The sequence below is a fragment of the Stenella coeruleoalba genome, assembly GCF_951394435.1.
Source record: "Stenella coeruleoalba genome assembly, chromosome: 12".
NCBI lineage: Eukaryota > Metazoa > Chordata > Mammalia > Artiodactyla > Delphinidae > Stenella > Stenella coeruleoalba.
In genome coordinates this window covers 76,537,547-76,565,265 of record NC_137158.1, presented here as the reverse complement: position 1 = coordinate 76,565,265, position 27,719 = coordinate 76,537,547, and the positions used below count along the sequence as shown (strand labels likewise).

The window sequence follows — 27,719 nt, the reverse complement described above, 5'->3', positions numbered from 1 at the left end:
TTTGTTTTTCTCTTTCTGACTTACTTCACTCTGTATGACAGACTCTAGGTCCATCCATCTCACTACAAATAACTCAATTTCGTTTCTTTTTATGGCTGAGTAATATTCCATTGTATATATGTGCCACATCTTCTTTATCCATTCATCTATCAGTGGACACTTAGGTTGCTTCCATGTCCTGGCTATTGTAAATAGAGCTGCAATGAACATTGTGGTACATGATTCTTTTTGAATTATGGTTTTCTCAGGGTATATGCCCAGTACTGGGATTGCTGGGTCATATGGTAGTTCTATTTTTAGTTTTTTAAGGAACCTCCATACTGTTTGCCATAGTGGCTGTATCAATTTACATTCCCACCAACAGTGTCTGAGGGTTCCCTTTTCTCCACACCCTATCCAGCATTTATTGTTTCTAGATTTTTTGATGATGGCCATTCTGACCGGTGTGAGATGATATCACATTGTAGTTTTGATTTGCATTTCTCTAATGATTAATGATGTTGAGCATTCTTTCATTTGTTTGTTGGCAATCTGTATATCTTCTTTGGAGAAATGTCTATGTAGGTCTTCTGCCCATTTTTGGATTGGGTTGTTTGTTTTTTTTGATATTGAGCTTCATGACTGCTTGTAAATTTTGGAGATTAATCCTTTGTCAGTTGCTTCATTTGCAAATATTTTCTCCCATTCTGAGGGTTGTCTTGTGGTCTTGTTTATGGTTTCCTTTGCTGTGCAAAAGCTTTGAAGTTTCATTAGGTCCCCTTTGTTTATTTTTGTTTTTATTTCCATTTCCCTAGGAGGCGGGTCAAAAAGGATCTTGCTGTGATTTATGTCATAGAGTGTTCTGCCTATGTTTTCCTCTAAGAATTTGATAGTGTCTGGCCTTACATTTAGATCCTTAATCCATTTTGAGTTTATTTTTGTGTATGGTGTTAGGGAGTGTTCTAATTTCATTCTTTTCCATGTACCTGTCCAGCTTTCCCAGCACCACTTATTGAAGAGGCTGTCTTTTCTCCATTGTGTATTCTTGCCTCCTGTATCAAAGATAAGGTGACCATATGTGCGTGGGTTTATCTCTGGGCTTCCTATCCTGTTCCATTGATCTATATATATTTTTTTGTGCTGGTACCATACTGTTTTGATTACTGTAGCTTTGTAGTATAGTCTGAAGTCCAGGAGCCTGATTCCTCCAGCTCCGTTTTTCTTTCTCAAGATTGCTTTGGCTATTCGGGGTCTTTTGTGTTTCCATACAAATTGTGAAATTTTTTGTTCTAGTTCTGTGAAAAATGCCAGTGGTAGTTTGATAGGGATTGCATTGAATCTGTAGATTGCTTTGGGTAGTATAGTCATTTTCACAATGTTGATTCTTCCAATCCAAGAACATGGTATATCTCTCCATCTATTTGTATCATCTTTAGCTTCTTTCATCAGTGTCTTATAATTTTCTGCATACAGGACTTCTGTCTCCTTAGGTAGGTTTATTCCTAGGTATTTTATTTAATTCCTAGGTATTATTTTGTTGCAATGATAAATGGGAGTGTTTTCTTAATTTTACTTTCAGATTTTTCATCATTAGTGCATAGGAATGCAAGAGATTTCTGTACATTAATTTTGTATCCTTCTACTTTACCAAATTCATTGATTAGCTCTAGTAGTTTTCTGGTAGCATCTTTAGGATTCTCTATGTATAGTATCATGTCATCTGCAAACAGTGACAGCTTTACTTCTTCTTTTCCGATTTGGATTCCTTTTATTTCTGTTTCTTCTCTGATTGCTGTGGATAAAACTTCCAAAACTATGTTGAATAATAGTGGTGAGAGTGGGCAACCTTGTCTTGTTCCTGATCTTAGTGGAAATGGTTTCAGTTTTTCACCATTGAGGATGATTTTGGCTGTGGGATTGTCATATATGGCCTTTATTATGTTGAGATAAGTTTTCTCTGTTCCTACCTTCTGGAGGGTTTTTATCATAAATGGGTGTTGAAGTTTGTTGAAAGCTTTCTCTGCATCTATTGAGATGATCATATGGTTTTTCTCCTTCGATTTGTTAATATGGTGTATCACATTGATTGATTTGCGTATATTGAAGAATCCTTGCATTCCTGAAATAAACCCCACTTGATCATGGTGTATGATCCGTTTAATGTGCTGTTGGATTCTGTTTGCTAGTATTTTGTTGAGGATTTTTGCATCTATGTTCATCAGTGATATTGGCCTGTAGTTTTCTTTCTTTGTGACATCCTTGTCTGGTTTTGATATCAGGGTGATGGTGGCCTCGTAGAATGAGTTTGGGAGTGTTCCTCCCTCTGCTATATTTTGGAAGAGTTTGAGAAGAATAGGTGTTAGCTCTTCTCTAAATGTTTGATAGAATTCACCTGTGAAGCCATCTGGTCCTGGGCTTTTGTTTGTTGGAAGATTTTTAATCACAGTTTCAATTTCAGTCCTTGTGATTGGTCTGTTCATATTTTCTATTTCTTCCTGGTTCAGTCTTGGAAGATTCCTAGAGTTTTAAAAGACATGTTGCTCTTGACATTTTTTCCAAGCAGATACCTCTTTAGTTGAACCAAGTTTACAACTCGGAGATGGAGATATTTTGCTTATCTGCCATTCATTTCTATTAGGAGCAGTGTCAGTAAGGTGACCACATGTCCTGAACCAAAAGGTGGAAAGTATAAAAAATCTTACGGTCTAAAAGCAGAATTGAATTTTAAGGAAGGGTTGTACCAGAAATCATTGATCATTTGCTCCTCCTTCACATCGCCTTTTGTTTTAGAGCCGTCTATGTACATACATCCAGTCAGCCATGTCAGGCCCTCAACAGAGACTCAGTCGTCGATTTTTGCTACTATTACTTGGTAATAATAGAGTTGAGAAGTACTATCTGTGTCCCTCCCAAATTCCTGCTGACACCCTGCCCTCCCTGGGAAATAACGTTTCAAATCGAATTCATCTATCCCTGCTCTGCGCCCCTGATCCTGCCTCCTGTGCCTCCTCGCTCCATCATCTGTATTCATCTGTAATTTCTCTCCTTTTTCTTCTGTCTTTGGCTCCTTCCTCGTGAGTTCCTTTTTCTCTGCCTAAAAACATTCTAAAGCGATTCCAAATCATTAAACTACATTAAACAAAACAAACAAACAAAAAATCAGTTTTTTCTTGTAGCCAGATAGATCATTCTACAGGATTCATACCGTATTTACTTACCTTCGCTGCCTACTTTTTAACAATAATTAACAATCCTCTTTCATTATAAGTGTATTTCTCTCAAATGCGTCCTGTTTTCTGTTTCCGTAGCCCTTGCTGAACTATTCACTTAGGGTCAGCAGACCTCCTCTAATGAATAGCTCTTTTTAGGCCTCATCAGCTACCTTGCTCTGCCTTTGACAAAGTAGACCCATGATTCCAAACTTAAGCTTGCCTAGGGCTTACTTGGAGTGCTTGTTAAGTGTAAATTCCCTGGCCACAGCCCCAGAGGTTCTGACTCAATAGGACTGGGTTGGGGTCTAAGAATCTGCATTTATGTGAGGCAAACCAGGTGAAATCTAATGAAGAAGGCATTCAGATCACACTGTGACCAACACTTTCTTCTTTTTTTAAATTATTTTTAATTGAATGTATTTGACACACAACACTGTGTAAATTTAAGGTAAAATTAAGGTAAATTTAAGCTTGTTACTTTGATACACTGATATAATGTAGTCTGATTGCCACTGTAGCGATACTCATCACATTACAAAATTAGTACAATATTGTTGTTTATATTCATTTTACCGCGCATTAGATCTCTAAGGCTTATTTACTGCTCGTTGCAAGTTTGTACCCTAAAATACCATCAGTCCTATCCCCCGCCCACCACCAATTCTTTCTTGAAACATTTCCTGCCTTCAGTTTTATGCTACACTTCCCTGCTTCACCTCCTTCCTTTCTGATTATTTTTTCTTCAACTGTGATTCCTCCTTCTTTAACCTTTTAAAACTCATTCTTCTTAGTCCAGCCCCTTTCAGGATGAAATACATCCTTTCATAGGGCTTCAACTCTATGCCAACAGTATGTAAACCAGTGCAATAAACTTCGTCGTCTCTTCTGGACCTAAGAGCTATATTTCCATACATGTCTAGCTGATCCCACAGACTCATCGTGCCCCAAACTTAATGTACCATTAATCCCAAGAACTTGCTCCTCATTCCTGTATCCTCTGAGGCAGCAGCATCTATCTAGTCACCCAACTGGAAAAGACATCATTTCTTAACTCCTTCTGCCTCACGTCATGTCGGTTCGTGAATTTAGCAATCCACTCCTCAACTCTATCCCCACTGTTTCCAAGTGTAGGCTTTTGATGCAAACTGCTTTGGACTATTCTATGTACTTCCTGAGTGAGCTCTTACCACAGCCTTGCCTCAGACTTACACACTCAGAATCAAAACTCATCTTAACATTCCTCCGCTAATAGATCTTGGGAGAGTTCTTATTTATCTTTGAAACTACATACGAATCCATTGTCATGTCACTGTGGGAGTTTTATAATCTTGCTCCCATCCACCCATCAGTCTTACCTCTTCCTCTAACCACTTCTTCTGTCTTTCCTGTTTCTCTTCCCCGTCCGTCCACCACTGATCTCCTTGGCATCGTGACACTATTGACTTTCACAATCTCTGCTCTTCTTCATTGTTTCCTAGGCCAGAAATGTTCTGCTTGGCTTGTACCCACCTCTCAAGATGCAGCTCACATGTCATTTCTTCACTTTCCTTCTTTCCTCAAAGTCTAAGCTCCTCAAAGGCAAGGATGAAGCTTTAGTCATCGCTGTTTGTCTGTCACTGAGCACCATACATGTTGGTAGGAGGAATAAAGAAATGAACAAATGGTAAATGAATAAATGATTACTGAACATGGCCAGACAGAATTGATCACTCTTTATTTATTAGCCAGAGACTTCGTTCACTTCTTTAGTTTAGTTCTTACCACACTTCGTTATATTTTATTCTTTCCATGTTCAGATTTCTGGTCAGATGGTACATTTTATTAAGAAAATAATCACACCTGATTTCTTTTGTCTTTCTGGCATCTTAACATTTAAAGTGTCCACGGATGATGGTTAGAGAAATGACAATTCTTAAAGGAATGAGTTTTTACTCCTTCCTGGCGAGAATCGGAGAACAGTTATTTGTTGTTATTTTTTAAGCATGCTATGTAGTGAATACTATACTGAATTAGGCTCTTCAGGTGGAAGATTGGGTACCTGCCCTCTGCCACTTACAATCCAACAGGTCCTTAGTTACCTTTAACGTGATACGGCATCATTAAAGCTCAAATTGCTTAAGTGCATGTGATATCTCACTGATAGGTTTATCTTCAGTGTGCTTTCTTCTTATGACTGAGTTTCTGCCACAATATTGCTGAAATACATCCCACAGGGGGTAAAGTGATTAGAACCATGGATGTGTAATCTGTTTGGTGACAATCCACTGGAAAGGTTAACTTTTTCCTCCCAGTTATTCTTCATAGTAGTATAACTTATATTATTTGCAAAAGTCAAGTAGTATAGATTATATTATTTGTGAAAGTAATAATTTCTATGACAACCATGAGGTTTCTATCACTGTTATATTAGTATAGCTGTGCTGAGTATAACCATGGTTGATTTTTTTTTAATGTTTCCCATGTACTGGCACCCTCTGTCATTCACCTCATTTAAATCTCACAAGTACTCTTACTTCATTTCCATTTTATAGGCGAAGAAACAGAGACACAGGAGGGGTGTACAGCTGCCCACAGTCACACAGCCAGTAGGTGGCTGAGCCAGGCTGGACTCTGGCTTTAGACCCAGTGCTGGCTTCTGCTCATGAGGGAAACATGAGTGAAGCCTCTCACTGAAGTTGATGTCTCTCCTTCTCTGCCCACAGGGTAAAGAAGCTGAAGGAGACCCTGGTCGCCGTACAGCAGCTGGATAAAAACATGAGCAGCCTGAGAACGTGGCTGGCCCACATAGAGTCAGAGCTGGCCAAGCCCATCGTCTACGATTCCTGTGACTCAGAAGAAATACAGAAAAAGCTTAACAAGCAGCAGGTAAAATGTAAAACAATGGAAGGAAAGTTAATAGGTTCTTGAAAATCTGTCCTCCTGGCCAGAATAGAGACATGATTGTGAGATGGTGAATTAGGATGGAAAATCTGGAGGAAGCTGGGCAGGACTGGTGGGAAAGGGGAGGCATTGGCTAGAGAGGTGTTTGGGGCAAATAGGTTCCATCTCCTCACAAAGTTGACTCTTAAGAAGGTCTGCCATCGTAGGGTTAATGTCACTGGTCTGCCAAGAAGCCATCCTAAGATGGTAGCTTACGTTGAGCTGCAATAATGTATCCACAACAGTGCTGACAGTTTTGTTTATTTATTTGTGGGTCGCAAACTCACAACCATGGACTTAGAAACGAGCCTTTTTCTTTTTTCTGCATACAGCCTTTGGAGAAAGATCACAGTGCATACTTAGAGTTTTTAGAGTCTCACATAATTTTGTTTTGCAAGGAGGACTGCCTGACCTGCAGACCACATACTGTAATGTCATCTTCATGTGTGTAGCAAATACAACACAATACACAACCCAGCAAAGCAAAAGAGGGTGACCCTGAAAAATACGTACAGAAGGGATTTTCACTTCCCACTCCCCTTGCTTATTCTTACTCAGCACAGTAGACCCCAGCTGTCAGTAATAAACACCATAAATCCCCCATAAGAAGTATTGCTACTTCATGCTTTTAGAGTGTCCTTGAAAATTCTGCCTGCACTCTGGTTATTTCCATTACATTAAGCCATTATATTCAAGTTGCTTAACTTTAAAAAAATGTATAAACAGACCTATTTCTTCAGTCCTATGAAGTAGTTTATGTATTTTATTTTACAAAGAGAACAGTTATTAAAATACAGTTTTTAGGTGTTGGATGTTTAAATTAGCATTTATTTTTTAAGAAATTGTTAGCAGGACATTTTTCAGTTTTCTGTAAGAATAAAACCCTCTGATGGGACTCTCTGATGTTTGAAATTCTGATGATTAACTCTGGGGGTTGTGGTTGGCCTCCAGCTCCCCCACATTCTCCTGGAGAACATGGTAATGATATCTACATGTGACAAGAGTTAAAATGCTAATGACCAGTATTGTAATTTAGCAAATGTAAGAAAGTCAAAACAGTATCTAGTTAAGTATGGGAAATTGATTATACGCATCCGTAGTTGCAGCCGCTACTAAAACCCTAATCAAATAAAAGGTCAAAACCTACGATGGCAAAAAGAACAGAAGAGAAGATGATAGAGCTGCCAGACATCCGAGAGAATTTGGAAGGTGGAAAGTAGACAGATGAACAGTGATGGTGTTAGCAGAGTGGAGGATGGAGAAAGCTGATTCACGCCGCAGAGTTCCCAAAATGCTCACCCAGGAAGTGGAGCTATCAAGTCTGTGGGGCTTTAAAGGGAAAATGGCGAGAAAGTCTGAGAAAGGAGTGGTGAGATGAGCAGATTTCCCCTAAGCCCAGCTAGTCAGGCAGCTCTGCTTTGTTGACTCTCTGGAGAAGGCCATCCAGAGGGACTTGGGATTCGATGACACAGGACGCCATCTGTGCTGGAGCCACTCTGTTAAAAACAGAGGGATTAAGGGAAAGACTCTGTGCCAAACCCCACAGCATCGCCTCTCATGAGGTCACTAGCCAGGCTTATGCTGCAGCCAGGATTTACACGAGAGTTTCAAAATCCAATTCAGTTATTCTGTAAAAGTCCCCCTGCCCCCAAAATAAAATGGAAAGGAAGAAATTACCAAAGGAGTAATGCAGAAAAAGCATTCCCAGATTGAAAATTTACAGACTTCTAGAACACAAACCCTACAGGTGCCCAGGAAAATTAAAAACAAAGCTATAATGAAATTTCAGAACATGGGGGATAAAAGAAGATTTTAAGGCTTCCAAGATGAAAAAGTTGGATTTCTCCAAAACAAGGATGGAAGCTAGTAGACAATGACGGAATGCCTTCAAAAAGCTGAGAAAATTTTTTATGATTTAGAATAATATATCTGCCAGTTCATATATAAAATATTTACCTTCTGTGCACACATTCACAAGAAGCTGATGAAAGATATGCTCCATATACTGAAATGAGAGGAAAAATAATATTCAACCCAGGAGAAGGAAGTCCCCAGGATGATGGTAAAGGGAAGTCCCAAATGACAATGGTACTGCAACCTAGGAAAAGCCTGTCCAGACAGGAGCAGGGAGTCTGGGTGCTCTAAGAGGAACATCTCCAAGGAAGGAAATAGTTGAACCAGATGACCTGATGGGCTTAACCATCCTGGAAGGAGCTTTATTAGCACCATAAGAGAAAGAATAGCAGTTAGCAATATAAGTTTTTTTTTATTAGAGTATAGTTGCTGTACAGTATTCGGTTAGTTTATACTGTACAGCAAAGTGAATCGGCTATATGTATACATCTATCCCCTCCTTTTTGGATTTCCTTCTCATTTAGGTCACCACAGAGCACAGAGTAGAGTTCCCTGAGCTATACAGTATATTCTCATTAGTTATCTATTTTATACATAGTATCAATAGTGTGTATATGTCAATCCCAATCTCCCAATTCCTCCCACACCCCCCCTTTTCCACCCTGGTATCCATACGTTTTTGTTCTCTACATCTGTGCCTCTATTTCTGCTTTGTAAATAAGGTCATCCATGACCGTATTTTCAGATTCCACATCTATGCATTAATATACGATATTTGTTTTTCTCTTCTGACTTACTTCACTCTGTATGACCGTCTCTAGGTCCAGCCATGTCTCTACAAATGACCCAATTTCATTCTATTTTATGGCTGAGTAATATTCCATTGTATATATGTACCACATCTTCTCTATCCATTTCTCTATTGATGGACATTTAGGTTGCTTCCATGTCCTGGCTGTTGTAAATAGTGCTGCAGTGAACATTAGGGTGCATGTGTCTTTTTGAATCATGGTTTTCTCTGGGTACATGCCCAGTAGTGGAATTGCTGGGTCATATTTTAAAGAGAAAAAGAGAGCGAGGGAGAGAGAGAGAGATAGAGAACTATTGATTTTAGAAAAACAAAAAGTTATGTAAGAGAAGAAATATAACCATAGCATATTTTGTTGCTTAAATGTGAAAAGTATTAAAACACCATAATCATGCAAAGACGTGATTATTGCTCTAGCTATAAGAGGTGCTAAAATAGTCATTGGAGCCCCGTGAGTCACGTAGAAGTTTATTCCTTCTCTGCTGCAGAAGCACTGATAATGTCTAACATTTAGAAATCAAGAAATAGCAATATAAACATGTTACTTAGAAAAACAGAAGTAAAAACCAGAAGACAGAGCTACAAGAGGTGGAAATGGTTTTTTCTGGAGAAGAATCAGGAGTGAAATGAAAAGGGTACTACTTCATTGGAAGCTTAGTAGCCGTTTTTGACTTTTTAATATATTAATAAATGTTCATATAGCCTTTTAATTAAAATTTAAAGGTTAAAAAAAAAACCTGTACACCAGTAGTTAAAATTGAAGACTTTCTGGATTCCAGTCCTGGCCTCACCACTTTTCTGTGTGAACCAGAGCAAAGTAATGAACTCTTAACCCTCAGCTTCCTAACATATAGGTTGCTGATAATGAGTACACGGCTCCCTGAGTTATTGTAAAAGGTTAACAAGAAAAGCACTTAGCACAGTGCCCAGCATAAAGTGGGCGCTTAGCAAAGTTTATTTTAATCATATCATATTTACTAGTTTCCTTTATGGAAATTGTTTGACCATGATTTTGTAAAAATTGTAGCATTTGGGGATCCATGTTTGAAAAGACAGATAAATAGTAATCTGTCTCCAAAGGGAAAAATTCTGACAAATATTTAAATGGACAGATTAAATTGGTAAAAATACATCGTCTTCTATTTCCCTATGTGGAGTTTCTATATGTCTCTCTTGCCAATGTACTTAATTCTTATAGATTTAATTGGGCAGAAGTATATATAGACTTGAGATGGCTTCAGAGAACGTTTTGTCCGATTCCTCTGTGTTATAAATGAAAAAGAATGAATCCAGTGACAATTTGAGGCCATCACCAATGGAAGTTAAAACTGAGACTAAAATTGTGATCTGTCTTTGGGTACTTATATAATTATAAGACCCCCTCAAGCCTTATTTTATATATTGATCTGAACAAAAACTTCTGAGCAGAAGCACAGGGGGACTTTTCTCCAGTGTTTACTGTGTTAACCTGGTCAAGCTCCTGGAGGTAAATCTCACCAAATTGGGGGGCCCCCATGGCTGGGTGGGTCAGAGGTGTCCACACTGAGCCTCCAACAGTTCGTCAATTAGAGTTCTGGGTTTCACACGCCATCACTGGTTCCCACAGTGGTTTCCCCTTATGAGTCTCCCCTCTGAGAGAGATTCAAAAGTATATGGAGGAGTGATGTCACCAAGACGGTGGCATAAGCCATTCCTGACTTAAGTCCCCATCACAAGAAGACCAACAAGCAACTATCCATAGACAGGACACCATTGTGAAAATCCCAGAACCCAGGGTGAGGCTGCAGCAGCCCTTGGACATCAGAGACCGAGAAGGACCATGTTAGAAGGTGAGAGGAGTGGCTGCACTCTGCCCACATCGCCTGCCCCAGGCTGGCACACCACAGCAGAGCGCCCCAGCCTGTGGTTTCTCCAGTTGGAAAAGAGAGGCCAAGGTGGGGAATTCCCTGGCCGTCCAGTAGTTAGGACTCCATACTCTCACTGCCAGGGACCCAGGTTCAATCCCTAGTCAGGGAACTAAGATCCTGCAAGCCGTGGGGCACGGCCGAAAATTAAACAAACAGAGAGAGGCCAAAGTGGACACCCAGCTCCCCCAGTATTGTATGACGCTTCCCGGGAGGCCCGCTTGGGTCTCTCTTCATGGGGGTCACTAAGGAAATCTATGAGGCTCAGTCACTGGGGATCAGATGGAGATGGAGATGGAGAAGGGGTATGCGGCTTACAGCACCTGCACTCAGATCTGGGTGGGCTGCATTCCTGCTTGCAGCTGCACCCAGCAGAGATGCCAGCCAGCGTCTCTGCTCATCAGCAGAGACCAGCCAGCGGCCCCGTGTAGCCTGCAAACTCAGTTAGCAGCTCTGCTTCATTTGGGTCCCCAGACAACTGGCATTACAGGCCTTGGAGCTCTTTCTACCCCCCGGCCTGGGCAGGGAGGCAGATTCCCAGCCCCACCCAACAGCTGAGCACAGTCTCCGTACCCCCCCCACCAGGAAGCCTGGCCAGAGAATCCAGGCAGCCATGGAGCCCATCCAACAGCCCTGCTTGGGCGGGGAGCCAAGCCAGAAGCCCTACCAACTGTTGAGCATAGCCTCTGGCCTTGCATAACCAAGGAGCCTGAACAGTGACCTTAGGCATCCTCAGAGCCCAACCTACAACCACACCCAGCCATGGAGCCCAGACTACAACTCTACTCAGTGGTGGAGTCCACCCAAGGGCCTTGTCTGATTACTGAACACAGCCTGCAACCTTGCCTGGTCAGGAAGCCCAGCCAGTGACCTCGTCCAATTACCAAGCATAGCCTGTGACCCCACCCAAGAAGAAAGCTTAGACAACAGCCCAGCTAGACCATGGAGCACAGTCTATAGGCCCACTCACTGTGGGATTCAGCTGGTAGGCTCTCCTAACCAGAGAGCCTGACCAGTAATCTTGCCCAACAGGGGAGCACAGCCAGCGGTCTACCTGATGGCAAAGCCTAGACTGTGGCCCTGCCCAACTCCAGGGCACAGCCTGCAGCCCTGCATGATCACAGAGCACAGCCTGAGGCCTCACCTGAACAGAGTCCAGCCAGCAGCACCTTCTGGTCTGGGAGCACAGCCTAAGACCCCATCAAGAGCAATTACAGTGAGACTTCCCTGGTGGTCCAGTGGTAAAGCATCCGCCTTCCAATGCAGGGGACGCGGGTTCGATCCCTGGTCAGGGAACTAAGATCCCACATGCCGCAGGGCAACTAAGCCCACTCTCCACAGGTACTGAGCTTGCGCACCTCAGCTAGAGAGCCCACGTGCCAAAAACTACAGAGCCCAAGTGCTCTGGATCCTGTGCGCCACAATCAGAGAGAAGCCCACGCACCACAGCAAAAGATCCCACGTGCCACAGCTAAGACCCAACACAGCCAAAAAGAAATTAAATAAATAATAAATAAATAAATCTTTTAAAAAAGACCAATTGCAGAGACCAGCTTGCAGCCCTGCCCAATCACAGAGTCCAACCAGTGGCACTGCCCTGCCAGGGGACGTACCCTGTGACCTCACCCAGTCAGAGGTGACTCTAGGGCCCAGCCAGCAGCATCCCCAGGCCCACCCCAACCTCAGAGCATGGAACGTTTTCCAGGAGAGATTATATGTTAGATCACAAAACTAGTCTTAATAAATTCAAGAAAATGGACGTTGCATCAAGTATCTTTTCCAGCCACAATGATGTGAGACTAGAAATCAATAACAGGAAGAAAGCTGGAAAATTAACAAATACATGGAAATTAAACAACACACTCCTGAACAACCAGTGGATCCAAGAAGAAATCAAAAGAGAAATCAAAAAATATCTGGAGATAAACAAAAAAAGGAACCCAACATACCAAAACTTATGGGATGCAGCAAAAGCAGTTCTAGGAGAAAAGTTTATAGTGATAAATGCTTCCATTAAGAAAAAATAAGGATTTCAAATAAACAGCCTAACTTTATACCTCAAGGAACTAGAAAAAAAATGAAAAAACTAAGCCCAAAGTTGGCAAAAGGAAGGAAATCATAAAGAGTAGAGCAGAAATAATGAAATACAGAATAGGAAAACAACAGAAAAGATGAACTAAACTGAGTTGGTTCTTTGAAATTATAAACAAAATTGACAAACTTTTAGCTAGAGTAATCAATTAAAAAAGAGAGAGGACCAAAATAAATAAAAATTATAAACGAAAGTGGGCACATTACAAGAAATACCAAGGATCATAAGAGACTACTCTGAACAATTATAAGCCAACAATTTGGACAACCTAGGAGAAGTGGATAATTCCTAGAAGCATACAATCTACCAATAGTGAATCATGAAGAAATAGAAAATCTGAGCAGATCAATAATGAAAGGAGGTGGAATCAATAATTTAAAACCTCCCAACAAAAAGTCCAAGACCAGATGGTTTCATAGGTGAACTCTACCAAACATTTACAGCCAATTCATCTCACTCTTCCAACAAATTGAAGGGAAAAGAACATTCTCAAACTCGTTTTATGAGGCCAGCATTACCCTGATACTGAAGGCAGATAAGGACACCATAGGAAAAGAAAACTATCAACCAATATGCCTGATGAATATCGATGCAAAAATTCTCAACAAAGTACTGGCAAACCAAATTTATCAGCACATTAAAAGGATTATACACTGTGATTAAGTTGGATTCGTTCTGGAATGTAAGAATGATTCAACATATGCAAATCAGTAAATATAATATATTACATTACTAAAATGAAAGATAAAAATCATACGATCATCACAATAGATGCAGAGAAAGCATTTGACAAAATTCAAATGATAATAACTCTCAACAAATTGGGTGCAGAAGGAATGGACCCCAACATAATAAAGGACATATATGACACACCCGCAGCTAACATACTCAGTGGTGAAAGATTGAAAGCTTTTCCTCTAAGATCAGAAACAGGACAAGGGTACCCACTCTCACCAATTCGATTCAACATAGCACTAGAAGGCCTAGCCAGAGAACTCAGACAAGAAAAAGAAATAAAAGACATCCAGCTCAGAAAGGAAGATGTAAAAATTGTCTCTGTTTGCAGGTGACATGGTCTTATATATAGAAAAATCCTAAAGACTCCACCAGAAGACTTTTATAACTAATAAATTCAGGAAAGTTGTAGCATACAAATTCAACATACAAACATCACTGTGTTTCCATATACTAACAATGAAGTATCTGGAAAATAAACAAAGAAAGCAATCCTATTTACAATAACATTAAAAACAGTAAAATACTTAGGAATAAATTCAACCAAGGAGGTGAAAAATCTGTACTCTGACACTATAAGACATTGATGAAAGACATTGAATAAAACACAAATAAATGGAAAGATAGTCCATGTATTGGAAGAATTAATATTGTTAAAATGTGCATACAACCAAAGCAATGTATAGATTCAATGCAATCCCTGTCGAGATTCCAATGGCACTTTACAGAAATAGAAAAAAATCCTAAAAGTCATATGGAACCAAAAAAGACCCCTAATAGCCAAAGCAGTCCTGAGAAAGAAGAACAAAGCTGGAGGCATCACACGTTATGCTTTCAAATTATATTTCAAAACTATAGTAATCAAAACAATATGGTACTGGCATAAAAACAGATACATAGACCAGTGGAACAGAATAGAGAGCCCAGAAATAAACCCACACATACACAGTCAACTAATATTTGACTAATAAGAATACTCGATGGGGAAAAGGTAGTTTTTTCAAAAAATTGTGTTGGAAAAACTGGATATTCACATGCAAAAGAGTTAAACTAGACCTCTATTTTACACAGCTTAGAAAAATTAACTTGAAATGGATTAAAGACTTAAATTTAAGACCTGAAACCTAGAGCAAAACATAGGGAAAAGGCTTCCTGACGTTGGTCTTGGCAGTGATTTTTGAAAGCACAACCAACAAAAACAAAAATGAATAGGTGTGACTAAATCAAACTATAAATCTTCTGCACAGCAAAAGTAATGATCAGCCAAATGCAAAGGCAACCTAGGAATGAGAGAAAATGTTTGCAAACCACATATCTGATCAGGGGTTAATATCTAAAATATACAAAGAATTCCTACAAATGAATAGCAAAAAATAAATTATCCAATTTAAAAATGACCTGAATAGACTTTTTTTTTTTTTGCGGTACGCGGGCCTCTCACTGTTGTGGCCTCTCCCGTTGTGGAGCACAAGCTCCAGACGCGCAGGCTCAGTGACCATGGCTCACGGGCCCAGCCACTCCGCGGCATGTGGGATCTTCCTTCCCGGACCAGGGCAGGAACCCGCGTCCCCTGCATGGGCAGGCAGACTCTCAACCACTGCGCCACCAGGGAAGCCCTGAATAGACATTTTTACAAAAAAGATAGTCAAATTGCCAACAGGTACATGAAAAGATGCTCAGCATCACTAATCATCATGGAGATGCAAATAAAAACCACAATGATATATCACCTCACACCTGTTAAAATGGCTATTATCAAAAGTCAAGAGATAAAAAGTACTGGCAGGGATTTGGAGAAAATGGAACCCTTGTACACTGTTGGTGGGAATGTCAGTTGGTGCAGCCACAATGGAAAAGAGTATGGACTTTCTTCAAAAAATTAAAAATAGAACTGCCATATATGTTCCAGCAATTCCACTTTTGTATGTATCTGAGGGAAATGAAATCACTATCTTGAAGAAGATATCTCCACCCCCATGTTCATTGCAGCATTATTTACAAGTGAATACATGTAAACAACCTAAGTATTCATCAACAGGTGAATGATAAACAAGGCATTGAATTTGCCCAGAGTTCTACCATGTGAAATCTTCATATTAACCACATAGAATATAAATGCAAAATGTGCATTATTTTTTCTGTTGAGCTTTTAACTCAATTTACTCAGAGTATTCCATTATTAAAAAGGAGGCCTGTTGGTGTCATGTTTTGCTTGCCCTATTCATCAAGGTCCTCAATGTATTTTCCTTTTCTTTTATACAGTTCTCGAATTTGCCTAGCTTTTCTCTTGATAATTCCTCAACTTACTCAGTTAGCTGGGATTTATATTCTTGTATGTATATTCTTCTTCCTGTTTTTCTCCTTAACACCATGTTCTAATATCTTCTATACAAACTCTAGCTTATTGTTGAATGCAATAACAGTGCCTTTGATTAATTTTGGAGATTTCATAAACTCCATAGTCACAAGAAAATAAATTCTGTACAATATTTCTATTTCACTAAACTGTCGTTTCAAATCTCTTGCATAACCTCTCAGTTATATGGAAGTTATCACAGGAATTGCTGGTCTAAAAATATAAAATAAAAATATTAACAAAAATTGAACTTCATTATCATATATCATATCTTCCTGTTTCTGTCCTACATTTAAATTTGCTCACTGAGGAAGCTGCTGATGAGAATGATGCCATACATGACAGAAAACCTAGGTCCCTTCAACCATGGTACCTTTTAATGATGGGGGCATTAACTGTTTAAAACAGTTTGTAGATCTTTGGAGATCAAATCCCAGTTTTTGAGTGCCAGCTCTTAACAGGAGCACATATATTCCTTTGACTGATTGATCTATGGATTGGAATGGAAGGGAAAATCTGTGAAGTAGAGACTGGGGCAAGATTCATTTTTCTATCACTAAAGAAGCTCATTTTACTCAATACAGTTGACGTAGTCTCTTTTATTTGTTCAGTTGATATTTTGGCTTTGCTCACATAGCTAAAATATTTCTAGATTCATTTTCTCATACTTTTGAGGTTGCGGTATTTTATAAAGGAACTTGAAGAAACTTCATGCGTTCAAACAAATGAAATGTTTGTCGAGGTTTTGCCTGAGCATTTCTGAGTCAGTGAATATACTGCTGCGGTTTCTCCCATCTGTACGCAAGCGTTTGAATGAAGCATGTCTCCTTCCCTGCAGGAGCTTCAGAGAGACATAGAGAAACACAGCACGGGTGTGGCCTCTGTCCTCAACCTGTGCGAGGTTCTCCTGCATGACTGTGATGCCTGTGCCACAGATGCCGAGTGCGGGTCCATCCAGCAGGCTACGCGCAACCTGGACCGGCGATGGAGAAATATCTGCGCTGTGTCCATGGAAAGAAGGCTAAAGTAAGCCGGGCTGTGCAAACAGTTGCGAAAGAGGAAGGACCAAAAAAACAAAAAATTTACCCAGAGTGTCTACGGTTCACTATTTGCTTTTGGTTGCAATGTCCAAAAATAGCCTTGGTTTCCCAAAGTTGCCATCATCTACGTTTACTTGGGAAAATAAGTACGTATAAAGGTCATATATAAATATAACAAGCCAAGTTACACCTGACCTAACAGTTTAAATATAATTCAGAGAAATTAAAATACGCCCTTGCTGAACAAATATAATGTTACAGAATTATGCTCTGGAAAACTAACATTCTTTCATGGAAAAGGAAATAATAAAACAAAGGACATATCTTTAAGCCCTTTGAAATTCAAGGTGGTAAAAAAAATAGTGATTATGTTAGAAAATTATCACAGTGACTTCAGGCACATAATCTTTGTGCTCTCTGGGGAACTCTTGAAAGGATACTGTTTATCTTGCCATCATTGGTAGATTTTGATTAGGGTAAATTTGACATTGAACTTAAATGGATTTTCAAACCTTAGTATAAGTTCAACGGAAGCTTGGTATGAGTGTGCACTGCAGGCACGGTGTTGCACTTTTTTTTTTTTTTTTGCGGTACGTGGGCCTCTCACTGCTGTGGCCTCTCCCGTTGCGGAGCACAGGCTCCGGACGCGCAGGCTCAGCGGCCATGGCTCACGGGCCTAGCCGCTCCGCGGCATGTGGGATCTTCCCGGACCGGGGCACGAACCCGCGTCCCCTGCATCGGCAGGCGGACTCTCAGCCACTGCGCCACCAGGGAAGCCCACGGTGTTGCACTTTTAAACTTCCTTGCGTGTACCCAGAACAGTTCACACCATAAGCTTATCTTACTCAGTTTGACTAATTCCAAATCCAGAGCTGCAGGACGTGTGTTTAAACACACACACACACACACACACACACACACGCCCGCACGCACAGCTGTTTCATCTTAGCTCAAACAGTTGTTTCTTTTTCAGTCTGGGCAAGTTTGGCTCAAGGAACGGTTATTTTTTGGCACCCGGTTGCTTGTTTTGGGCACTCTTAGTCCTGTTGCAGGTACCAGACAGGGTTCTGGAGCACAAACAGTCTCAAGCGATCAGATTCTGTTCTTTCATTTCTGTCTTAGAATTGAAGAGACGTGGAGATTGTGGCAGAAGTTTCTGGATGACTTTTCTCGTTTTGAAGATTGGCTGAAATGCTCGGAAAGGGTAGCTGCCTTCCCCAGCTCTTCTGGGGTGCTCTATACAGTTGCCAAGGACGAACTAAAGAAATTTGAGGTGATTTTCGGTTTCAAATATTTCATCTTTATTTTGCTACGAGAGTAGCCAGCTGGTAGTTGGTGTCCCAAGACCTAAACAATCTGTTCACCCACATATTATTTGTTCAAACAGCTAGGTGATGACTTTCTGGCCATCTTTATTATTACCTCATAAGTAGGCAAAGAAGAAGAGAAAGGAAGTTTTTACTTTAAGATTGTCAAGAATTACAAATAAAGTAGTAATGCCCTTCATTACATTATAGAATTATTCAATTCTGTTAGAAAACACGAATCATGATTCCCCCCAAAAGATCTTGGCATTCTTTTGATCTCATAATTTTTTACAGTCAACCTTCTAAGATTCAGATATGATGGTTTTCCATGCCAAAAAAAAATGATCATGAAGAACCTAGGGGCAAGACAGGAACAAAGACACAGACCTCTTAGAGAATGGACTTGAGGATATGGGGAGGGGGAAGGGTAAGCTGGGACAAAGTGAGAGAGTGGCATGATCATATATACACTACCAAACATAAAACAGCTAGCTAGTGGGAAGCAGCTGCATAGCACAGGGAGATCAGCTCGGTGCTCTATGACCACCGAGAGGGGTGGGATAGGGAGGGTGGGAGGGAGGGAGACACAAGAGGGAAGAGATATGGGGACATATCTGAATCAATAACTGATTCACTTTGTTATGAAGCAGAAACTAACACACCATTGTAAAACAATTATACTCCAATAAAGATGTTTAAAAAACAAAAACAAAAACATCTATCTGTCTTTCAATGTATTTTCTTGATTTTTTTAACCTAACTGGAGCATAGATATATATGTATTTTTTAATCATTGATAAAATAGAATTGGCTCCAGAATTGATCAAATATTTTAAATCATAAACCATCTCTAATTATAAATGAAGAGCAGTGCCATTCTTGAGTCACCAAGATTTTTCAATTTTATAATAGAGACAAAAATGACAGCAGTATAATTGTATTCATAAACAAAGGAATCATTCAGTAACAGATTCTAGTTCCTTGCCATTCTGGGCAGTCTCGAGGCTTGCTCTGTCGCTGGGACAGGATGAAATCCCAACTTCTCAGCCTCTCATTTTCACAGAGGACCTGACGTAGCCTTAAGCTGACCATTTTTTAATTTGAAGTTTCTTTTCCCATCAATGCCCACTGATCGGCAGTTGTGTTCTCAGATACGCTGACAGAGAGCAGTTCTGATGCATGGATCTTACAAAAATCATTCTTGGTTGCTAAGTCTGCCCCAAGCTCCCTGAGATATTTTAAACTAAGACTAAAAAAATCCAACCAAATTCAGCTGGATTTATTTTTGCCTTGTGATGCCAGTTAACCAGGCATTTTTGGAGGCCTGTTATGAAGTTTATGAACTAAACATGAAGTTTAGTTTTTGTTCTTGTGGAGTTTAAAATCTACGAGTCATAGATGGGCAAGTCATGAATCTATAAAAGTGTTCAAATACTATGTGAAATAAATAAGTTATTCTGATGTCTGAATATGCACTTATATGTTACTATACCACTAAATTCCAGGGGAAAAAATCCTATCTAAAAGCTTTTCCTTTAGAAAAGTTCTAGTAAAAAGCCACAGTAAATTCTGCAGTGGATTTCAGATCATCCCAGTGTGAACCAGTGCTAGTGGAAATATTCTTGTACTGCATCTTATGACACTCAGCTTCATAAAGGTTAAACCTTCTATAGTTGGCTTACACTCCAAAGCAGATTATGTAAGATCCTTGTTGATGCTATTTTAGACCCTCAGATTTTATAGCAAAGGTTAGCCATGTAGTTAAGCTTATAATGCTATATAGTTATATAGCTAGTTAAAATGAATGATTTTATTACTTATCTTTGTAGTTAATTTTCTTAAGAGACAGAAATAAATTACAAAACCAAAATTTTGTTTACGGCAGTCTTTGCCTGTTCAATTGCACAAATATTGGGGACAGATCTGGGTGTGCTGGGGTACCCAACCATGGTGCCCGCATTCACGCCAGTGAGAAAACATATTCTGTGACTTCCAGTAATGGCAAAAGCTGAACTTTCCTTACCACTTCCTTTTCTGGGGAAATAATTTAAAGTTTGTAGAATACAAGGTTGGATTTACTCGGATAAAGGTTCTTAAAGCAACCCTCAGAAGAAAAACCATTTCAGAGGCAGAAGTGTGGTGGCATGTAAATAGTGTGACAAGCCAAAGGAAGCGAAACTTGGGGATTTAGATGAGTACAGTCCAATCAGTTATACAATTTTCTGTCCAATGCCAGGATGAAAATCAGTCATAAATCATACACATAAGTTTGAAATAAAAAAGCTTCATTTTATTTTGACCAAATGATTCTTATGCTAGGGTTATGCTACATTACAGAGAAAAAGAAGAGAGAGTATTTTACCTGTGGAAACTCTAAGCTGTGCATGGGGTAACCTCCGAAGTAAATAGCTACTACTATGTAAGGTGTCACATCAGCTCGAAAACGTTTTATGAAAACTGAGTCATTCAGGAGGGCAACAAAAAAGAAACAGAGCATGTTCCACACTTTTTTTACTAAGCTGTTTTTCTTAAAAGTTAATAATAGCTTGCATTTAGAAGACCTTCAGCAAAAGGTAGTTTTATTTTTTTTAACAGACACCAGAATTGAGGCAATTTCTGGATTTCTTAGGAAAGAACATATTTTACAAATTAAAGAGACAGTTCTCTGATACCTTTTCTCAGTGTGGACATCAGAAACTTTGAACATTTTAAACTCACATTTAGGCATACATACATATTTATGTAATCAGTTTGCTTTATGGGAAAGTTTTTTCAGGCTGTTAATTATTTTAAAAACTATATTATATATGTGTATGTTCTAATGTATATGTTATATATGTGTACATGTTATATGTATATGTGTGTATTCTATATATATGTATATATCATATGTATGTATGTTCTCTATGTGCATATATTATATATTTATATTGTATATGTATTTGTGTATATACATATATTTATTACTGTTTGCCATTTTCTTTCATATTTTTGTTTGATCAACTCCCTTTCCTTAAGCCACACCGATTATATGACTTTAACAAGTGGAAGTATATGCTGGTTAGAAATTGTCTTTTCCCATTTTGGGGGAAAAGCTGACTTCCTGTTCTGCCTGACATCACAATGTGAAGCCCAGACACCCTTGCTGAGAGCCCTCCGCTGATCTCCCTGTCTGATGTGCCTCTTTGTGGTCTTAGGGTTTCCAGCGACAGGTCCATGAGACCCTGACCCAGCTGGAACTGATCAACAAGCAGTACCGCCGCCTGGCCAGAGAGAACCGCACCGACTCGGCATGCAGCCTGAAACACATGATCCACGAAGGCAACCAGAGATGGGACAACCTGCAGAAGCGCGTCACCTCCATCTTGCGCAGACTCAAGGTCTATACTACGCCTCCTCTGTAGCCTAGAGGCCCGGAGGACAGGATTGGGCCGTTTGTACACAATATTAGGACATAGTCTCAGTGACTTTGTAAGACTGGGATGGCAAGAGATTGAGGTATCCAGCATGAATTTACATGGCAAAAAATTGCAGGGTTCTGGTAGCTCGTTGAGAAAATGACTTTCCAGGAGAATGTTGGAATTGGCGGTTCCATCTCAGCACGTGTTTGTGGGCTTTTTCACTGTTATTCTTTTCTTTTCACATCCAGCATTTCATTGGCCAGCGGGAGGAGTTTGAGACTGCACGGGACAGCATCCTGGTGTGGCTGACAGAGATGGATTTGCAGCTCACTAACATTGAGCATTTTTCCGAGTGTGATGTTCAAGCTAAAATAAAGCAACTCAAGGTGATACATTAGGGTTTTTTTTCAAATTATCAGTGCTAAGAGAGTCTGAAGAGGAAAGGATTTTTTAGATACTTTTGTGAAGAACATACTAAAGAACTGTTCTTTTTTTGTTTTATAAATTTATTTATTTATATTTTTTTATTTTGGGCTGCATCGGATCTTTGTTGCTGCGAGCGGGTTTCCTCTAGTTGCGGCAAGCGGGGGCTACTCTTCATTGCAGTGCACGGGCTCTAGGCACGCGGGCTTCAGTGGTTGTGGCACGTGGGTTTAGTAGTTGTGGTGCATGGGCTTAGCCACTCTGTGATCTTCCCAGACCAGGGCTTGAACCCATGTCTCCTGCATTGGCAGGTGAACTCCCAACCACTGCGCCACCAGGGATGTCCAGAAAATTAGTTCTTCTTGATTGAAAACAAATTCAGAAAATAAGAAAGATATTAAAAATGAAATGAAGAGCATTACCCAGAGATACAACTCCCGTTAACATACACACTTTAATTATTAACTTGATCGCCAGGATTGTTGTTTTTCGTTCTCGTTGTTTTTTCTGATTTGTTTCCAGCACCTTCTAATTGTTTGACTCACATGATCCAGAGCAGTTCAACTTTCTCGTGTTGGGATTTCATTCCACATAGTCTACATTCTTAGGTGCCAAGTTAGTTTTTAAGCATGTTTGGTATGTTTCAGTGTATAACTCAAACACAGTGGCTAGTTAAACATTTTAAATGGGGAGGGATATATATTAGATGTAAGGATTCCCTGAAAGGAAGAGTGTTTAACATCTTGAATAATGTGCAGTGCAGCTTGTGAAATTTTCCTCCTAAGATAGTTTTTTTTTTTTTAAAGAATAGTCGTGATGCCCATAACTTTAAGGTTGTTATAATAAAACAAGGAAGTTACTTTTAATCAGTGATTCTCAGGATAAAAAAAATCCTAAAATAGCCCTGGTATTCTGCCCAGCCTCTCTCTCTCCATCCCTCCCTTCACCTCAATTCTGGCAAGTCATTTCACAGGTAAATCAATATTTAAAAGCTTCATTTTCTACCAAGTGGTAGTTGAATCTTTTCTTTTTGGACTCTAACAGGGTCATGGCATTTATTAACACCCTCCTTCTCCCTTGGCAGTCTTTTTATTATTGTGCAATTTCAACTATTCCAGAGTTTATTCTTTTTTTGGGGGGGGGGGTGTTGCGTAGGGTCTTAGTTGTGACAGGTGGGCTCCGTGGTTGCGGCTCGCCAGCTCCTTGGTTTTGTCATGCGAACCCTTAGTTGCCGCATGCATGTGGGATCTAGTTCCCTGACCAGGGATCGAACCCGGGCCCCCTGCTTTGGGAGCACGGAGTCTTAACCACCGCGCCACCAGGGAAGTTTCTCCAGAGTTTATTCTTGTGTTGAATTAAAATTTATCCCCTGAAACTTGTCCCCTGTAGCTGAACTGTTTTGAATCATATAGAATGAGTCTAAATAATCCTCCAGAATTACCTTTTTTTCAAATAATTATAATCATGCCTGCTTATGTCCTGAAACAATTTTAAAAAATCATCTGAGAAGAATTTGTGACATTGTCATTCGGATGGCTTTCCTTCGTCACGTTTGACATGTCAGGAAATCTAAAATTAAAATATCCAATATAATTCTTTAAAATGCTAAATTTATTGCAGTGGCACTGTATTGCTTACCATTGCTTTTCATCAGGGGCCACCAGTGCTCTCAACTTTATGATGGGTTTGAATATTTGTTCCTATGATTCTCTTACCCTCACCGTCTGCGGTGGTAAATTTTATTAGCGAAAGGCACCTCTCTGGTCATGGAATGCTAACAATGCCATTTCTGCCTCCCGTTCTGATTTAAAATTTTTATGTTTTACTTTAGAAAGTCATAGCCTCTTGGCTTGTCATTGTCTATGGTAAATTTAATATCCCCTACATGGTTTTTCTAAATATGTATTTTAGAATTACTTCATGTCCAAGTGAGCAATAAAAAATTACGTGCAATATGTGCTCCCTAGGCCTTCCAGCAGGAAATCTCATTGAACCACAATAAGATTGAGCAGATAATTGCCCAAGGAGAACAGCTGATAGAAAAGAGTGAACCCCTGGATGCCACGTTCATTGAAGAAGAGTTGGATGAACTCCGACGTTACTGTCAGGAGGTCTTCGGGCGCGTGGAAAGATACCATAAGAAACTGATTCGCCTGCCTGTAAGTGACATTGTTTTTTCATTATCATGAAATCTAAAGAGAATTAATAATGTGGACTTAGGTAACATCATTGAGTGGGCAAGAGCCCGGACTCTGGAGCCAGAGTGCCTGGGTTCCAGCCCCAGCTCTGACTACGTCACCTTGGGCAAGTTACTTCACGTCACTTGCCTTGGTTTCCTCAGTTGTAAAGCTGGTTTAATAACAGTACCTACATTGTAGAAAGGATTGCTTTGGGCATGATGAGTTAACATATATACGTACAAAGAGCTTAGAAGCGTACTTGGTACACATCTTCCATGGAAGATAAAGAAGCTTCTAGAAGAAACAAGGGGATGAAAGTGAGCAGTGTAAACAGTGGCTCAATTGATGAGGTTGTTTAGTTGAATTTCTTTTTTCTCTTCCATTTCCCTAATTGCTACCATAATCACATCTCATGGTCAAGATGCTATTATTAGAATATTTGGAATCTTCTGTGATAAAATATATTTTGTATCTGGACTATAAGGTATAAAAGGACCAGCTAAGGTTTTATTAGTAATTCCCTTTTGTTCCTGATATGTGCCATTCTGTACTTACTGTGTTGCAGATTAGGTACTAGGTTGCCTTTATTTACATTTTATTTAATCTTATATCAATTCTTTGAAGTAGGTCTTAATATTATTTCCATTTTTCCATGATAAAACTGAGAACTGACTAGATTCATGTATAAGACATTTAAAAAAGTTATCAGAAGATACTTATTTATTTGATGATAGGAAGTTTAAAATTACCCCCAGCGAGGTAGGAATGTGGTCCCGATAAGCTTGAGTGCTGAGATTTGGTGAAAGGCGGAGCACAGAGTGGGAAGGGGGTCAGCTGAGCGCTGTGGTAACAGGGCTGGCTTGACTGCGTTTCTAGCTCCCAGATGACGAGCACGACCTCTCTGACCGGGAGCTGGAGCTGGAGGAGGCTGCAGCTCTGTCGGACCTCCACTGGCACGACACCTCCGCGGACAGCGCGCTCTCCCCCCAGCCCGCCTCCAACCCCTCCCTCTCACTCGCCCAGCCCCTCCAGGGCGAGAGGTCTGGGCGAGACACCCCAGCCAGTGTGGACTCCATCCCTTTGGAGTGGGACCATGACTATGACCTTAGTCGTGACCTGGAGTCTGCTGTGTCCAGAACTCTGCCCTCTGAGGATGAAGAGGGTCAGGAAGATAAAGATTTCTATCTCAGGGGAGCTGTTGGTCTGTCAGGTAAGAAAGAGCTCCTCCTATATGCTAGCTTGAAAGAAAATAAAAAGGAGTGGATACTGTACTGGAAATCCGTGTGCCGAGCAGAATCATCTGCCTTCTCCCATTAGGGGAACTTATACACAAATGAATAATTGGATATTAACATGATTCGCAAATATAAAATTGGCGTTGTGGCCACTGATTTATCCCACATATACTTGTGTTCTTACTACACGACAGGCACTTTATAAGTACTGGAAATACACGGTTCCTTTTCTTCTCAAAGAGCTCACACTCTAGTGTGGAACACAGACAAGTAAGAAACGGCTGTGTGAAATGTTTGGCACTAGGATAGCAACGTACACATGGTGGTGTGGAAGCACAGCCCGGGGATGACTAAGCTGGCGCTTTGAGGAGAGGCTTTAGGGAAGAGACTTGAGCTGAGACCTGAAGGATGAATAGGAGTTGGTCAGGAGGACACAGCAATGTTCAGAGCAAGAAAGGAAAGCGTGCCCATCTTGGATTTATGATTAGCCTCCGCGCTTTTGGTCACCTGGAGTTTGTCCAGAATGACAAGGCTGTAGACTGGGAGGCATGGAATGAACAAAGAGGAGGTGGAAAGGCAAACCAGGACCTGGTCATAAAGCAACCTGTTCGTCGTGGAAAGGAGTTTGGTTTTTATCATGAAGGCCATGGAGAGCCACAGCAGGGCTCTAAGGAGGGAGGCAATGTGATCAAATGCATATTTTCTTTTTTTTTGTTAATACATTTATTTATTTTATTTATTTATTTTTGGCTGCATTGGGTCTTCGTTTCTGCGCGCAGGCTTTCTCTAGTTGCAGAGAGTGGGGGCTACTCTTCGTTGTGGTGCACGGGCTTCTCATTGCGGTGGCTTCTCTTGTTGCGGAGCACGGGCTCTAGGCGCGTGGGCTTCAGTAGTTGTGGCACGCCGCCTTAGTAGTTGTGGCGCACGGGCTTAGTTGCTCCGCGGCATGTGGGATCTTCCCCGGCCGGGGATCGAACCCATGTCCCCTGCATTGGTAGGTGGATTCTTAACCACTGCGCCACCAGGGAAGTCCCGATGCATATTTCCAAAGAACCTGTCTCAATACTATCTAGAGAAGGGCACATTGAAAGAGAGTCCAGAAGGAATTGTTTTACAATCCAGGACACAGATGTGATGGTGGCCTGAACTAAGGAAGCAGCACGGGGAATAGAAAGAATGGAAGAGCTATGAGAAATCATAAGACGGCTCCTCCATAACTGATGGTTGATTGAATTGGGATTGAAGTGATTTTCTGGCTTGGGCATCTTGGTGAAAGATGCAGGTGGTCCTAGACTCGGAGGGCCATGAGCAGGAGAGAATGTTCTGGGTGTCTGTGGAGCCACGGGGGCAGGGCAGTAAGAAAGGGGGAGGTGACGAGTCCTTCTGTGCACATCCTGAACTTGAGATGCTGTAGACTATCCCAGGGGAAAAAGCCAGCAGTAGATGGACGCATGGATCTGAATTTCAGGAACCGGAAATGCCAGTTAGGTAGTTTTCCACATAGTCACCAAGGGAAGGAAGGAGATCGCACAGGAAGAGTGTATGAAGGGACACAAGAAGTATGAAACTTCAAGAAACACATATAGTGAAGGGATAGACAGAGGAAGAGGAGCATTGTAAGGAAGGTGAGTGAAAATAGAATCAATAATCAGAGGCCAATTTGTAGCGCTTGTAAACGCGTCTCACACATTCTCTAAAAGAGAATTTCTGCTTGTTTCTGATGGTTCACATTTGGATCCCCAAGGGTATGACACTGTCTAAAAGGAAAATGATTTCTCTCGTTTCTATTTTGTTTGTATGGTACAACCTAATAGTTAGGCATTTTGCATCTAAAGCAGAACTGTCCAATATGTAGCCCTCAGCCACGTGTGACAGCTGAACTCTGAAATGTGACCATGCAGACTGAGATTTGCTGTGTCAAATGCACTTACACGAATACCCAAAATTCAAAAACTTAGCACAAAGGAAAGCATGTAAAATATGCATAATACTATTTATGTTGATGACATGTTAGAATGAGGGTATATCGGTTTAGTAAAATTAAGTATTAAAATTATTTTCATCCCTTTCTCGTTACTTTTTCATTGTGGCCCTTAGACTCTTTAAAATAATATACGTGGCTCATGTTGTTTCTATTGGACAGTGCTGCTCTAGAACCTGACTGTCTCGGTTGAAATCCCAGTTATGTCACTACTAGCTGTTGAAACTTGGATGAGTAACTTCATTCCCCTGAACCTCAGTTTTCTCATCCATAAAATGAGAATAACACTTCCA

At 40.5% G+C, this 27,719-nt stretch overlaps 1 protein-coding gene across 19 annotated transcripts in view; it reads left to right on the top strand.

Annotated features, from left to right (window-relative positions):
- The window catches only part of SYNE1 (spectrin repeat containing nuclear envelope protein 1), a 465,530-nt gene that overhangs the window by 416,322 nt on the left and 21,489 nt on the right, over positions 1–27,719 (top strand). For all 19 annotated transcript variants that reach the window (XM_079939340.1, XM_079939347.1, XM_079939346.1 and 16 more), the window contains 7 exons: positions 5,894–6,056; positions 16,698–16,885; positions 18,022–18,172; positions 21,404–21,586; positions 21,856–21,993; positions 23,998–24,189; positions 25,087–25,420. In XM_079939340.1, the coding sequence (XP_079795466.1) occupies positions 5,894–6,056; positions 16,698–16,885; positions 18,022–18,172; positions 21,404–21,586; positions 21,856–21,993; positions 23,998–24,189; positions 25,087–25,420 (1,349 nt within the window). The remainder of the gene's footprint in view (positions 1–5,893; positions 6,057–16,697; positions 16,886–18,021; positions 18,173–21,403; positions 21,587–21,855; positions 21,994–23,997; positions 24,190–25,086; positions 25,421–27,719) is intronic.